The sequence below is a fragment of the Columba livia genome, chromosome 2 (genome assembly GCF_036013475.1).
Source record: "Columba livia isolate bColLiv1 breed racing homer chromosome 2, bColLiv1.pat.W.v2, whole genome shotgun sequence".
NCBI lineage: Eukaryota > Metazoa > Chordata > Aves > Columbiformes > Columbidae > Columba > Columba livia.
This window is the reverse complement of record NC_088603.1, coordinates 87,500,253-87,517,538: the sequence shown is the minus strand read 5'-3', so window position 1 is coordinate 87,517,538 and position 17,286 is coordinate 87,500,253. Positions and strand designations below refer to the sequence as shown.

The following is a 17,286-nucleotide window of genomic DNA, read 5'->3' as shown; positions in this document are numbered from 1 at the left end:
AATGCAGCCTCTCAAAAACTGTAAATATTTCCTTCAGGGACAATGCAAGAAGTGTGACCTGAACAAAATGATTGGATATAAACATAGCAGCAGATGCACCATAAACCAGGCAGACACTAGAGAAGAAATCTAAGTGAAAAGAAGACATAGTTGAAAATTGAAGTAATGAGACAGCAGACTGTAACCCCTTCAGTTTCAGGACCTTGTGCTTCTGAGGCTTTTTCATTTTGTTACAACTCAGATCATGCAGTGTCTTTTAAATAAAAGTTGTTCAATATCCTATATAGCTAACAATTAATAAAAGAACATCTCTAACAAGTTTTTAGTATTAGAATATTGATACTTTCACATAATATTTTTAAAAGCCACTATGAAGTATGAATCTTCAGAGTGAATTTGGCTAGCATAATACCAGCATGAGAACAATCCAATAAATCATGTGTACATATACATACATACACACAAATATGTACTTATATATGTGCATATATTATCAATACATACACACACATATATATATATATACCTATAAAAAGAGCACTCATGTCTGTGGAGCTCTTGTACCTGTCCATGGAAAAACTCTGTTGCAAATGGAAAGTACAACCATCCCTCTCTTTGGCCAACAGATGTGTAGTAACTTTTTAAGCTTTGCAAAATGGAGGGAGAGTAAGAATCATTGAGCTCTTCAGCTAAGAAGTCCTGTTTCTTAATTGAGGTGGTGCTGGGGAGAGGTGGATGTGGGATAATGCAAAACTAACCGGACAATTACACTGTAGAACTTCTTCAAGAAAATCTTCTTCAGAAAGTGTCTATACAGACCACAAGTCATATCCATATCACAGTTTACAACAAAACAGACAGGGGAATGTATAAATATAAAAGCATTGTAATATTTCAGATCAAGTAACATGAAACTACGAAAACTACTTTTCTCATTAAACTGTGGTTTTCTTGTTTGCCACCTCTGTTTGAGATTTGGGTCTCTTTCTGATTGCTCCACCTCCAAGAACAGAAACCAGATGGTGCCACCCAACAGAAAACAACATTAAACTTTCAATATTTCTCAGATTATTGCCCCCAAGATGAAAATATCTGTCTAAAACAAAACGCAAGGACCAATGCCTTTGGCTTAGTAACAGAAAAAATCTAGTTGCTAAAACAACACCTAAATTCTCCTTATTTAAAGCCTGTCTACAGAAATAGTTGTGAAATTTGGAAAAAGAATGATCCGTCATAGAATCATCGGTGAACTAATGACTAGTTTTCCCAAGACAGACAGAACAGCTGTGAATCAAATCCAGATCTGGTCTTTATGACATATTCATCATTCAAATGTTTTAAACCAAATCATTCTCAGAAAGGCTCTGGCTGACTTAAAGCCCTGTGAATGACTAGAATGTATGAATTCTGCTTGCAGTTTACTAGTAGGCTTATTTTCAGTTGTTTAGAAGTTGTACTCAAGTAATAAATGGCTAAACATTGAGGCTAGAAAAGGGAAGTTAACTATTCAATCACAATACAATTTTAAACAGGCAGCTGTGCTTCCCTAAAGCAAAAATTGCCACAAGTAACAAGTCATACTGCAAAAGCTTCAGTAAAATCATTCACAGGGATTTAGTGAGCAAAATAACCACCAAGTTCTAAGACCATGGAAGACAGAAGATATGACCTGACACCTGAACAGAAGACTATTATCTCATTTTAGTGCTTATGCTTTGTTCAATATGGGCAAAATTACAGACCAATTAGTGCTGATTTGTTACTGACTGACTGAATCCATTATACTTAGCAAGCATGTATAATTGTCTAATTAAGTTAAATAATTCTGATCTAAATCAAGATGATTTGATAATTTCTAAGCACTTTTTATAAACTTTTTGGTTGATTTGGAATAGTCTTATAACTCCACAAGAAATTGATCCTGTTTGGAGACATGTTAAGAGGAAAGTCACCTGCCCTGACAAGTACAGGAGAAAAAAATATACCTTTGCAAAAGCCTGTAATGAGACTTTCATTGGCCTGATTCTTCTCGAAGACTGCAACGTTCCCAGCTGTGTTCAATTATTTTGCCTTAAAAGGGAGGCTCTAATAAAGTACACATATTTATAATAATTCTCTAGTCTAGCCTGTAGCTAAGGAACACAGCTCCAAATAGGAGAGAAGTAGCAGTGACATCTGATAAATTATATTCCTTGAACTGATTTATACCTGTTCAAACCTAACAAAGAAAATTTAATTATCCAAGCAGTCTTGGTTCATGACTTTTGGAAAAGATGATCTGGAGCCAAAATTCAAGTATCCTGAATCATTTCTAAATGAGAACATGAAAAACTGTTTAAAGAGCAGCAGGTAAAAAAGGATAACCAAAGACTGTTTCTGTGTCATCACTTGCTGAAGATAATCTGCAAGTATTTGAACATATAATTGAAGCATAAAATATATATTCCTTCAGGCCTAAATACTTATAAAAACCTTATCAAAAGTTACTTAGTAAAATTTAAATGGTAAAATGCAATGTCAAATATTAACAAAATGCAAAGATAACATATTAAAAAACCAAACCAAACCAAACCCACAAACAAACAGTATGCAGGTGGAGGATGTTATCAAAGAATGTTAGGGATTGGAAGGGATCTCAAAAGATCATCTAGTCCAATCCCCCTGTCGGAGCAGGAACACCCAGATGAGGTTACACAGGAAGGCGTTCAGCCGGGTTTTGAATGTCTCCAGAGTAGGAGACTCCACAACCTCCCTGGGCAGCCTGTTCCAGTGTTCTGTTATCCTCACTGAGAAGAACCTTCTTCTCAAATTTAAATGGAACCTCCCGTGCTTCAGTTTATACCCATTGCCCCATGTCCTATCATTGGTTGCCACTGAGAAGAGCCTGGCTCCATCCTCATGACACTCACCCTTTACATATTTATAAACATGAATGAGGTCACCCCTCACTCTCCTCTTCTCCAAGCTAAAGAGCCCCAGCTCCCTCAGCCTTTCCTCATAAGGGAGATGCTCCACTCCCTTAATCAACTTTGTTGCCCTGCGCTGGACTCTCTCCAGCAGTTGCCTGCCCTTCCTGAACTGAGGGACCCAGAACTGGACACAATATTCCAGATGTTACCACAAGAACTTTATTTCTTATACATAGCTTTTCTGTGTTTAAATATTTAATCCCAAAGTTCCACTGAAGAGTTGTTGCTTGTGAATCAACTTGAATTTGTCATCAAATCCAGTTCTACCACAGTTAATTTTGTTCTTATGTTAGAATACCACAGTGTAGCTTCAATAAGACAGTTTAAGCAATAACAACTCAATATTTACTCTTCCTGACTACAGGACATTACTGATTATCAGCACCTTTTTTATTCTGTACCCAATTCTGAATGCACTATAGATTTCATGTGGGTAATACTAGGATTAATCAATTTCTTCACAAGACATCGTGGCCCCTAAAACAGTATTTCAGACAAAATTACACCTTGGCTTCAAAAATAGCTATTGTTTTAAGTTTGACATAGAGAAAGCTGTGATAACTGGGAGTCAAAGTTCAGGTTTCCAGATACCTTTTTTCCTTTAAGGAATTTGTAACTTTTCTTCAGATTTTGTTCTCCTGCCTCCTCAAAAAAAGGGGAAATAAAACAGATAAAAGTATCTTTCAGACTGTTTGACTGAAATTAGAAGGGTTGTCTTTGTTTACTCGTTTTCTGAAAGTATTTTGGGAGCTAACCTTGTCTAACCTCGGCCATGTCAAATTCAAGTGTCTCATCTAAGCTCATCATTGCTGTTTCCTTTGTATACACCATGGAAAGACAGTGGTACCCCTAGAGCAGGGGTGTAAAACTCTTTGTCACATGGGGCTGCATCAGCCTCACGGTTGCCTTCAAAGGACCAAGTGGAATTTTAGGACTGAATAAATGTAGGAGTAGTTACATTTATGCAGTCCTAAAATTCCATTCGGCCCTTTGTAGGCAACTGTGAAGCTGATGTGGCCCCCAGTGAAAATTAGTTTGACACCCCTGCTCTAGAGGGTGACTCGTGCCCATTATATCAGACGCTTATCTTCAGATGGATCCCTCATTTCTCAGGGATGCTAGTCATATTTGCATACTACAGTGGAGTCTAGAGTTAGGTGAGATAAATTCAAACTGAAAAAATCAGGTAAGCTCATACCTTGTGACATTTTCATCCCTGGATTATACACTTACGTTTTCAATACAATTCGGAGTGCTTATGTATCAGATAATCCTACGGAGAGTTAGTATGTTTAACATAGATATTTAATATGTTTCATAAGCACACATTAAAGTGCATGGTAATATAATTCCTAGACTTTTAAGGCTAGACTGTACAGACATTTGCACTAAAATGTGCAACAATGCACACAATCTCAGTTTATTTGAAATAGCTGTCCCTTCCACCTTCAGCACTATCTGAAAACCCAGAGGCAGAGAACAAAATGTAGTTTTCTTTCCTCTTAATCAACTTTAAATAAGAAAAGCATGAATACAGTGTGCAAATGCTACTGCTTGGTTGATTGAGATAGAAATCTTACCACGCTCAGGAGGAGTCTAGTGGGTTTCTGGCAAGAAGTTCTACCTCTAAGCTCAGACTGGAAAGAAAGTTTGCTTTTCTAGTGTCTGACAGTGAAACATGATTCTGTTTAACACGGCATGACTGTAGTTGCACAGTGGGAGATGATAGGCAATGAGAAAATTTCTAACAAATGGCCCCCTTCTGCAAAGAACAGAGAACTGATCTTTGCAGAACACATCTTTGGTAATGTGGTATGCCAAGCATGCTGTACCAGTATTGATCTTTCTATAAAAGCCAGCAAATCGCTACATTTCAACATGGAGATAATGAAAAGAGTATCCGGGCTGTGGTCAGGTGGAAGTAAGTGATGATATTTCCTTTCTGTCTACCCAGAAATTGTGAAAATGTCCCTCAAAATTAATGGTTCCCATTCTCATGAGATCCTTCTATTCCAAAAGTTACAGCTACACTACTTGACTCTTACTCACATATTTTCTTCCCATGAAGTCAAGGAGCAGCAGGGGGGTAGTGTTTTGACCTAAATCCAAATTTGAGAGCGGGCAAGTGCTTCTGAATCCTGAAGTTTAGAGGCTGCCAGTAGGTTTCATCACATCCGCAAAACCAAGCAGTGCGTCCCCTCCCCAAATATTCTACTCCATGCTGTTCTGACATCCATGATCAGAAAATGCCTAAGCAAACAGGCTCAAAATAAAATGTGGCTAAAGGAGACATAACAGTAACTCTTTTTACCAGAAACATATTGAATAATGCAGCCACTTCGAACACTGATTTGGTCTGATCTTTCACTACAGAATAACTAAAGACTTGTTGGCCAAAGAGTCAAAGACTGAGCATAATTAATGGCAAAGTTATGAGGGCATTCATGAGGAAGAATGGACAGATGTATAACAGTTTCTGCCTTGTCAACTACTTGATATAGAGTACTTAAATATTCAAAAGTTCTGGGATTAGTCAGCAAAATCCATCTCTCAGATGAACATTTAAATTACTATGCAACAGAATCACTCCCATACATTGGTCCAATGATTAATTCTCTCCAAACGAAGCAAAGCAGCAGCAGCTTCAGCAAGACGCAGCAAATAAGCTACAATACCAGGAAATTCAGGAATCTGACATTCAAAAGTTAAAGAAAAATCTTCCTGCTAATCAGACAAAGGATAAACTTGAACCCACACCCTTGTCTCTTGCACTCTGAATGCTTTATTTAACAAAATGTAGGCACTGTTACTTTTGACTATATTCTGTAAGAAAGTATCAGCTTATGCAACCAGCTCCAGCAGAGCCCTTATGATCATGACTTCAGAGCTGAGAAAGGTATCCCTATGCTTAATTTTCTTGCAGCAATGTGACCTAAGACAAACTGGCTCCTGAACTCATTTGTCCTACTAACCTGCTCTCCAAGTAGTGTGTTGCCTTTGTATACTCCACTCTCACGTGCTGACATCTCAGCTGTCAGAGAACACATCTAGATTCTTCTGCAGACCACCTTATAGTTGTTGTGATGACTCTCCTAATTCTGTACTATCTGATGGGAAAAATATTCTCTTTCTCTAATCTCATGATTTTTTTTTGAAAGGTGTCATAAATACGAAAGTGGTGGGAGACAGCAAAAAGCAACACTGCCACCCAGAAATCTTATTTATGACAAGGTAGGTAATACACCAGTCCCAGCAGAGAAAAAGCTTTGCTTAACGTTAGCTTGCAACTTAATTTAGATTAAAACAGGAAGATAGCAGAAACACTTGTTACAAGAAGTGCTCCACAAAAAAAGGGCCTTGCTATCCAGACCTGAAAAATAAGCATTAGAGACTGCAGATTATCTGAAATAGGAATGACAGAGTAAGAGACTAAGTCTCATCTGGAGTATCATTATTATTATTATCATTATTATTATTATTTCATGTAGTTCACTACTGCGTATTTCTTTAAAAAATTAATAATGTCCTGCCACCTACAAAGAGCCACAGCTGTCATGTGAATCGATGAAGGTCTTAGACAGGATGAAAGGCATGGCATCTCACAGAAGTCACCCCTGCAGTGCCCCCACTACCAAAACTTTGCCACATAAACCCAGTACAGGCAGGAAATGCTTAACACTGATTTTCACAACAGTTGGTCTGTCTGAAAAAAATACTGACACTTAGAAGCCATTCTCTCTTGTGGTCTTAGATAAGCTAAATGCCTTCAGGTGAACACTTTGTCAGCAACCTGGGTGTTGTGAAGATATAAAAGTGTAAGTGGAAAGCAGGACTATAAATATTAAAATATAATAATAAAAAATCAGCAGTTCCTTAGACTGTATAACTAAAATATAGTACCTAAAATGACACCTTGATGGATAATTAAAACTGGATAACTAATGAAATATATTAATAAAATTAGAGTGACTGTCAGAAGTTCTAGTTTTTACTTTTTGTATACATGCACAAAACATTTATTCAAAACTCTGTGTTACTGATAGGGAAAGAACAAAATTCTGATATAAAATAATTCCAATTTAAAGTCATCTGAAGTGAAAAACACTTTGAAGGATTTCAGTTTTCCATCTCAGAAATGAACAGAACTTTAAATTGCTAGCAATAGCATAACATAAACTTTTATAACAGAAATTATTCAGTTCATAAACTCCTTATTTAGTTAAACACCTGCATGAATCTTACAGTTGCTACTTTAGATTTACTGAGCAAAAAGTTCTTCTCAGCATCAATACTACATATTCTAGCTAAATATTGATCAGATACATTAATGTTGCACAAACTCTCCCTCAGTAAAAACCCAAGGGAGTATAAGGAGGTGACAATCCTTCAAAAACCAGGCTGCCGTGCAGATTAAAGAATGTTAAATGACCTGGTAAACCTCATAACCAGTTGTAAAAGGCACTTGATTAGTCTGAATGACTTCCAGAAGAAACACAGCCTAGATTCCCTGTTGTGGTCATTTTATCCTCCTTTTCACTATCACTTCTGTTATACAAAACACCAGAAAGCAAAAACTTCTGCTCTGCGCTGAAAATGGAACTGCAGACACCTCGCTAGCAGGAGGCATCGTGCAGCCACTCTGGCTTCGCTCACCATCTGTCGAGCATCCACTGGTGCCATCGCTGGAACAATAACGCATTTCAATCCTTTGCCTTCCCACCTCTAGCAAATTTGGGTCAGGCAAGCGTGCTTTGCAGGTGTATCGGAAGCGTTGTTCATAGTGTCCACCATTGTCTGAAATATTGACTGGGGTCCAAGGTGTCCAAGGAGTTGTCTTTTTTAACTCTGGACAGGCATTGGTGTTACAAGGCTGATATTCCTGAAAGAAAATGGTCATAATGAATATAATCATTAAATATGACTTGAAAAAAATCCCCCCAAACCCTCAAAACAGACAAAAAGCCAAGCAATAAAAAAGTGTGATATTTTTTCCAGGATTTCCAGTAGCAGTGAACATCAATAAACTTCTAATTCCAATCTCAAGCTGAAAGTGGTTTTTTTTTTCTGCTCATAGGCAAGCACAGTATCTCACTGCTAAAAGCAATAATATACCAGTACAAATTAGATTTATTATATCCATAAAATCAGTAAGACAAGCACTATAAGTATCATGATAAAGCACATCCTTATAAATTAATAGCTCCAAATAAGGTGTAGCTAAATACGTTAAAACTTTTAATTATGAGGAATTCTGATAAGATGCAAGTATAAGACAAAAACCAGCAAATAATTCCTTGGTAAAATCTAGTGGCATATAAATAAGCAAACCACTGTCCATTTTGTAAATTGTTTATGATTATTGTGTGTTATTACAAGGGGACAATGGACAAAAACCATTTTCTATTATGGAATCTGGCTCCCTGAGGTGTATGTTACCCATAGCTCCAGCATTGCTAAACCTATCATCAGAAGCGAATTCCCTTTGGACTGATATGCACCAAAAGGAACTACACCTCAGAAACAAATGCAGAATTGTTAATATTTTCAAGCCCTGCAATATGTCTTCTGACAAGTATCATCAAGATCTGTAGGCCCTGCCCATTCATTTCCCAGAGCACAATACACTTTATCTGATGCAAGTGCTTTGTAAACTATATGGGTGAAATGAAACAATCATTAAATATCAGAATGAATTCACACTGAAAAATTATTTAAGACAAAAATAAACAGGCATCAGTTGGATGAGTTTTAAATTATCTCTCTACTTCTGACCTCTTAGAGAGAGATTCAGCAGAGGGTACCTTCTCAAAAGGAGCCTACTAAATAAATTTGCAATTCTACCAAATACTAACAATTATGGACACAGTAGAAATAATGGTTGTATCACATAGCACAACCTCCTTCTTCCATAACCTCTACCTCAGTTGATACTACCATGTATCACACAGATTATGTGCCTCTCTTTTTCCAGTGGTGATAATACCCTTTTATCTCATACTTAGTCCACTAACTCATAGATGATCTAATTTATTAACATATCCAATGAGGCTGAAAGAATTGCCTATAGTCTGGTTTAAAGGCTGTGTTGCTATTTCAGATCTAAAATAATCTTCTTTGTCTGAAAGCTTTTCTAATTTTTCCATTGATTAGAACTGGAAAAAAAATTATAGCCCAGAAACCCCTGCCCTGCTGACACAGCAAGAAACCAGAGAACCCAGCTCTGTGTTCAGGATTCTCATGTTCTGAGGCCAGGTGGACAAAGTTCCTGGTTACACAGTTTTGTGGTCCTTCAGGCAACAATGAGCTCTTAGCCTAAAGACTTCAGTCCTTTGCCACCTTAAAACCTGGTGATCACTACAGTGGTGACCACATGACTCATACTCAGGGACCAGCTATGAAAGAGGATCCCTTTAGAGCAAAAAGGACAGGCTCGGTGTTTCTGGGATGCGAGTTTCAGTCTGAATTGGTTTCTGGATCAGAAGACAGCAAAGAACAATCAAACTATCTCGTCCTGTGTACAGCAGGGGAAGTAATTTATTCATGACTCTTCTAGGCAACTGTATAAATCATGTATGTTTTAGACTGAGGACAGAATATGTATGACTGTTATCGCAGCAAATGAACTGTAAAAAGGAAATAATAAAATTAGCAGATCCCAGGAACAGCCAGAACCACTCCAGTTGCTATCCAAACTGGCTCTTCACCTTCAATGTGCTCTTCACCTCCAGTGGCTGGATTACAGGGCACCCTTTAGCAAGAGCTCTCTCTCTTTCCATCTTCTTGTTTTTAAAGGTGTCTAGCGCTGATGAGTCTATCATGTCCCTGCATCAGCTGTTCCACTATTTAGTAATCCTTGAAGCTAACAAATTGCAAGTTAATTCAAGGCTGCGTTTTCCCCTTAATTTAATTTTCCAGTCACTGAATTTTGTTGTGCCTCTATCAACGATACTGAAACTGTTCCTTGTGCCGTACCTACAAACATATTTTTCATGCTGAAATATCCATACATAATGATAAACTAAGTTGAACTTCTTAAAGCTACACAGGATTTAAAACCTAATTTCCAGGTACTGTACTGTGAATTCCTATGTCTTCCTTTTGTCCTGTTTCCTTATTTCCCTTAAGACTGGACACCAAAATTTGACTTGGCACTCTAGAAGCAGTCTTATCAATACAGCATGCAGAGGCAATCAAGACCCTGTTCCACTTGACGATCTGACTTTAATACATACATTATTGCATTAGTGTTTTTTTCCTTCCACAACATTGCACAAAAAACTTAAGTAGACCCAATTATCTTTGATAACCTGTCCTTCTCTAAACCACAGCTTTACAAGTACACAGTTTCCTATCCCACAGAAGTGGATGATGTTTGGCAATACTGAAATACATTTTATTGCTTCTGCAATTATCTAGCATATTATTTACTACCTCAACACTCTCTGTCATGGTCAAGCTTTACTGAAGATGTCTTATATCACTGTCTAGACTGTTGATAAAAATGTTAAGTGCTATTGACCCATGAACTGATTCCAGACAGACTCTGCTAGATGCATCCCAGTCATTTATATCTGTCCATTAACACCACAGTTTTCAATCTGTCAGTGAGTCATTTTTTATCCATTTAACATTTGCCATATATTTTACTTTTCTAAATCAAAGTCTTTTCTGTTGCAAAGGCAAATGCCTTGGAAAAATTGAATGACAGTCTGTGAGAAGTACTGTATCACTTTCAAACATCTTGAAACACAAGCTCTTTTCTAGCAGCATATGAGCAGGAATAATTAAATCAGTACAGCAGCTAGTACAGTATTCATTTTAATACAGTCACAATGGTCTAAAAGTCTCAGTTCCTCATTTGCTGTTGATTTTTGTGTTTACATTTTTCAATAAGAAATAAAAACTGCTAGAATGTGAGGTCTTTCTTTACTGGATATAGCGTAGACAGGTGAGGGTCAGGAAAAGCAGAATGTGTGAAACGTGCAATGAACACTTTGTCAAACAAAAATAGGCAACAGAGGAGAAAGCTAGTTTAGTGGCAAACTATTGAACGTTGCTCTGAGATGAACATGTCAGCTCACTTGTTTATATAAAGACAGATTACCAGTAATGTGTGCTTCAGGATGTGTAGTCCCTTCATACACCCTAACAGACGGCATACTCATAAGTTGTTACGTAAGCCAGAAAAGAGAGATGTTGCTTAAGAGTATCTATAGAGACCATTTGTTAGTTTTTCCTTTCTTCTTGTTTGGTGCATGGTTTATAAGAAAGTTTGTGTCTGTCATACCTGTCTATTCAACCACTGGATAATTCCCATGAAAGTACCAGAATGGCAAGGGAAACAAAAGTACATGTCTCAGAAAATATTTACAGCAGAAAATAATCTGTCTTTGAGAATATTCAGAGGAACATCCTGACAATGGATGACTCCGTGAAGTTCTGGCACTAATGATGACCTGCAAATGCCTGCTGGCTTCTATCACAAGCAGGGAGTGCTGTGCTGCTCTACCAACTACTGCATCTACCACAGGGGAATTGAAATCGCATGGTGCCTGATGAAAGCATTGATGTGATCTGATGCTACAAAACTCCAGTATAAGCAGAACAATGATTGTGCTCTGAATGGTCTTGGATTTGGAAGTAAGCAAAGGAGGGGAGAGAAAAGGTGCAATGCAGATCACACCTGGGTACGACTGCCACTAGCATGAAGACAGTCTGATTGGAAGGATCTGCCAGGAACTGGGAATACAGAAACTGCTTTCTCTGCTTGAATTATCCTCCTCACCTTGGTCCAATGCTTGAACAATTTACTCAAGTGAGATTTCAGAAATGTGGCCCTCTCCAAAGCAGTTCGACCAGCTAGAGTCATGGATACAATAATAAACCAACCAAACAGTGGAATAAAAGTCTCAGATGAAACACTGAGGTCTCCTCTCAGCAAAACAGTGGTAAGAAAGAACTAGAAAAGCAGTGCAGCATTCTGCTTCAATAGGGCTGTTGAGAGGAATCAAGACAGTGGCCGCCCAACCCTAACTCATGTGCTCCACGTGGACTGAAGGAAGAGATGGGGTTGAGCTCTTCTGGGAGGGGTGTCCAGGACCCATAGAGGAAAACTTCAGGGGCTCATATGATGGGTTTAAGTACATCGGTTCTTAGGGTACACTTGTGGACTCAGAACAATAACTATTTGCAGGTATTTGCAGACTCCAAAAATATCATTGCAATAGTCTAAACTTAACCACATTTTCAAAGTTCTCTTTGCAACTTGTCCTAAAACTTGGGGCATAATTCAGCGTATTGTGGCTTTTAATTTAGAATGCATTTAGTCAACTGAGATTGTTAAATTTATGCCTGGCAATGATGCAGTAAATCTTTTAAAGACTAAATTTCCAGGGACAGCTCAACAGTTAGCTTGAAATTCTACCCAAAATACACAAATAAAAAGATATCTCAGAAAGTACATGTCTATGAAAATGACAAATTAACATAAAAAATTAACACAAAGCATACTTGTGGTAATATGAGAAAAGGCACCATAATTTAGAAACATAATTTGAAACAATATAACACAAGCATAGATTATGCTATGAACCATAACACATGGTCTATGAAAACTCTCATAAAACGGACGAACTGTGCAACATGCTCTGAAGGATCACATATTCAGCTACACTCAAAACACTGCAAATAGATATCCCTTTAGGATTTCTTTTTAGATAACGAATTTTATTTTCATGATTTTTACCACATTCATGCAATTATGTGTTTTTCTGTTTTTGTGTGCACCACTAATTCTAAGTGTCACAGGCATTTTGTCAGTCACGTAATTCTTACAGACTTGCCACTAAATAGGAGTCCAAGAAACTTAATTGCCAGACCTAAAAAATGATAAGTAGTAATGCAGACACTCAAAAATCATTTTAATGGCTTAAAAGAACTCTAGACAGGGGGAGGGAGTCCCTCTAGTAAAAGAAGCTGTTGAAGTTGTTTATGGACTATCATTACTAGGAGTGTGTCCCAGACTTCTACCAAAAATTACTGTTTTGCAGATAAGTCACTGTTCAGGAGAAAGGTGTCCAGGGCTTATTTGCTGCAGTTCATAGTCAGGAGTCTTACTGCAAATCCCCCCTTATCTATGGTTTTATCTGCCATATTGCATTCTAGCATGGCACAAACCTGCTCTTGTTCTAGCAGTTCTACTGTGAAGTAGGAACCTCCAGAAGGATGAGAGGTGGGAAGCTGGGGACATCAGCACCTGAATGCTCTGAAATTTAGTAAGTCCAGAGGTGTTTGCCAAAGGATGAAGGATGCAGTTATTTTTGCCCTGAGTGTTGTCATTTAGACTGCTGCAAAGCCAGCAGAAAGGGAAGTATAAGAGTTGCTGATAACAGAACACATAGGACCATAAATAATCATGGACAAAAGGGTGAAGGGATTGTCCATCTATAAAATTACTGTATGGATTTACCAAAACTGACTTGAAAGTGATTTCAGTTGGGCACACACTATATTTCCATATAGTGAACAGCTCAACTGTGATACAACAGACATAACCTCCAAATCTGAGGAACAATATGGCAAGTAGATAGTGGAATATAAATACTATTAGAGGTAAATGATTTGTTACTTTGACATGACTCAATATTAATCTTTTCAGCATTTAAATCAGTATTTAAAATTAGTGTGTAAACATCAGCCCTGAAATCTCAATTTATACTTTTAATTTTAAAGAGAGGAAATTCCGCTTTAACTTTAAAATTAAGAATGTACTGGTTGCAATTCAGAAAATGTGGGGGAAAGAAATGTAGCTTTCTGGGAGCTAAGATTTTGCTTATCTGATCACTCAGTACTTCAGAAGTGGGGAAAAAAGGGGGTTGTTCAAAATTTCATTTTGGGGGGTATGATCAGCTGATTGGAAACAAGTGAGTTACTGCAGTTTAGTGAGTTACCATTCAGCTGTGCCTGTGGCTTTATTCATTATAAATGCAAAGGCAAGTGCAAAAGTAGGTGGATTAAGTCAGACGGATAAGGGGAGATTTACTTTGTTGTAATAACTCAATTGTTTACAATTAGTTTCCCATACTTTTACTGAGAAGCTTATGTTTTTCACATAGGCCCTATAATTCCTGACAAAAATATTTTAAATTGCTGAAATAGTGATTATTAATTTAAATTGTGGGGTTTTTTTAAATTGCTGGAAATCATGGCTATTTATTAACTGAGAGTAAGAATGTTGAAAGATAATACAATAGTCAAAAAGTCAAGAAAAGGCTGTCAACTCCTCAGTTTTAGAGACCGCTGCAGTGTAGGTTTTCCTTCACATGGGCTTCTAGAAAGATGAGAGCTATATTCTTGTTGTAGAAGGAGATCCTCAACAACAAATTTTTAAACACAAAAAGTGGAAGCAAATTTGAGACTTCAGTTTTCACAGGCTAGAGCTACTTGGCTACTTTCTGACCTGGAAAGAATTTGATACTTAGATTCCTGATTCTTAGAATCACCCTTTGCTAGCCATAATAATTGTCAATGTGCCTTTCCCTGAACTTACAATGGGAGAAATCTGCAAACAAGTTTCATTTGGGTTTGTCTGCCACCATACATCACTGTCTCCACAGGCTGCTAAAACAATGTGTAATTGTGAAACAAGAACAAGAGAAGAATGTAAAAGCTGAACAGCCTGGAACTATGGGGTTGAGGATAAGGAACCAGGGTGGTAGTCCTACAGAGAGAAATGGCTCATTTATTTCACAAGGCAGTTTCAAATTAAACACAGTGGTAAAGTTTTTCTGGAAATTAACATTCTGAGGACACATTTACTTCCATAATACTTTGGCCTGGAAAATCAACTGTGTGAAAAGTCTTCCAACAAGTAATGCAGAAAAATAAAACAGTTATTACTATTTTATATCCAGCCATAGAGTACACTTTCAGATTCTGACTCATTTATCCATAGTAATTTATTATATCATCAGTAGACTCTTACTATATTAAAACTAATCCTTTTATCAGCCTATAGACCATCATTAATCTTATTTTCTACAATTACTCAATCTTTTTCATTCAGCTGAACTTTCACATTTTAAGCTCAAAATCCAAGGGCAAAAATGCAACTACTAATCAGCAGCACATCAAAACAGACCTTAGAGTATGAAGTTATTAATTGCTTGTGAAGTCATTTAGACAACAAGCACTCAATTGCAGCTTGTCTGTTTATTTCCCCCACGCTTTTAATTATAAAGAGCTATAAACTCTGTTTTATACAAAAATGGCAGCAAAATTTAAGAAAGATAATAATGTAAAAAGCTGAAGTCTGAGTTTGCTCTGGAAATCTGATTATTTTAATATTCTTACTGTATTTTTCTTTGCAAGTAATGACTTGAATGATATACAAATCACTGGGGGAAAAAAATCCTATAATGTCACCACTCCTGAGATAATACTCTAAATGTTAGAGCAGCGGGTAAACGACAAAGGCGTGATAAAAATGGTACAAATTCAATAGATGAGGAGCCATGAACTTTAACTCAGAGCTACCAGTCCAAACCCAGGAGCTACAGTGAAAAGCGGAACTGCTTGTTGAAATGCATTAAACCGTGCAAGTATTTAAATCCACTGAAAACAGATTTAGCCTTGCAAATGAGGCACATTCAAAGATTTTTATCATCTTCACCTTCTGATGAGGTAGCAGAAAGGGTATGCTTTATGTTTCTGGAAATGAAGCCACTTAGTAGGGGACCTGAGTATGGATTTGGAAGCCTAATGAAGGTGGCAAAATACGGCTGCCAGAGATCTCTCCAGCACCAGATAGATTGCTCTCATCTCCAAAAATTCTAAATATTAAGAAGCTCACATTATCTACTAATGGGGAAGTCAAGATTGGTAAGTTAATGTGTATACAAATATCCTTATCTGCTTAGCTCAAAAGCCACACTTATCTTCTGTAAATAAGTGAAAAGGGAAAACCAAACACAACCCACCTCCCGCAAAAATCTTTCAAGCAAAATTTTGCTATATGTGGAGAAAAGGGACAACATCTGTGGAAAATGGGTATAGGAGGTAAGTTAAAAAAAAAAAGGCGCTATAAACAGCGCTATAAACCTCTCTGTGCATTGACCCAGGCACACTGAAGAAAGCAGTAGTATAACTGAACTGAAAATGCATTTAAGCGCAATTTAATACTTTATCATACCACAGACATCTGCCTTTCCCCAGGGCAGAAGTTACAGTAGAGCTGACAGACATAAATATGTGCCCACACCTCAGTCACTGCTGCAACAGTCGAATGTATAAACACAAAACCATCTTAAGATATAGCTTGCAATCCCTTGGATGAGGAAGCACAGCAACTGAGATGCTGACACATTTGCTGCTGCCAACTCCACTATGGGAAAATATGACCTCTAGCAAACGGGGACATCTGAGCTGGTTAAATCACCATAGCAAGCGTCAGTGTAACTCATCTGTGAGAGCCCCTAGCTGTGTGGGCTAAAACACCCACAAAAGAATAAAAAGACAATACAACTAGCAGTATAAAATTTTACAGGTTGCCTGGTTGGAAAGCAGAAACACAGAAACAGATATATGAAAAATATGCCTCTAGTTGTTCTAATAAATGTAAATTCAGGTTCCCTACACACTTTCACAGGTTTGTGCTTAGTATGTTCAGTAAGTGAAACTGCACAGGCAAATATAAATAAACAATTGTCTTTAACTTTCTCATGACATCAATTTCTCAAAGCTTGTACCCTTAATATAGTATTCAATTGCCCAAATGAAGTGCTCTGTTGCCATTTTAAATGCTGTGGGTTATCTCACCTGCCTTCCAAACAGCTCTAAAAGCATTTGGGTCTCTCACATGGACTCTAACATATCTGCCACTTTTACCCAGATGTTCCAAATCCCTTATGGCTTCTTAAAAAGCAACACGTGTTTCTGTTTAGGCAAATCTGCATCCTGCCCTTGAAACCACCGATGGAGTATGGCATTTTTCAGAATCATGTCAGAACCAAATCTCCTGTTGATTTAAATAACTATTTCACGTTTTCCATTTAATTTATGGCAATCTAAAAAACTCCCTATAAATCAATTTATCTCACACAACACTCTTCATTTTTAGCTTTTGTAATATTGTTGGGTTTATATAAAGTTTATTTACAAAGGGTTTAATTTGTCTATATTGTATTTTTGGAACTCTGCGGTTGCAAATAAAACACTTATTTTTTTGATCTCCAGCCAACTCCTGGTAAGACAGATGTTTCTGGGAAAAAAAAAAATTACTAATTGGATGCTGGGTTCATATTATGTACTATTTCCAGTC

At 37.3% G+C, this 17,286-nt stretch overlaps 1 protein-coding gene across 22 annotated transcripts in view; it reads right to left on the bottom strand.

The window, feature by feature from the left end:
* The window catches only part of SEMA5A (semaphorin 5A), a 348,961-nt gene that overhangs the window by 31,260 nt on the left and 300,415 nt on the right, over positions 1–17,286 (bottom strand). For all 22 annotated transcript variants that reach the window (XM_065052681.1, XM_065052686.1, XM_065052695.1 and 19 more), the window contains one exon: positions 7,623–7,848. In XM_065052681.1, coding sequence (XP_064908753.1) covers positions 7,623–7,848 — 226 coding nt within the window. The remainder of the gene's footprint in view (positions 1–7,622; positions 7,849–17,286) is intronic.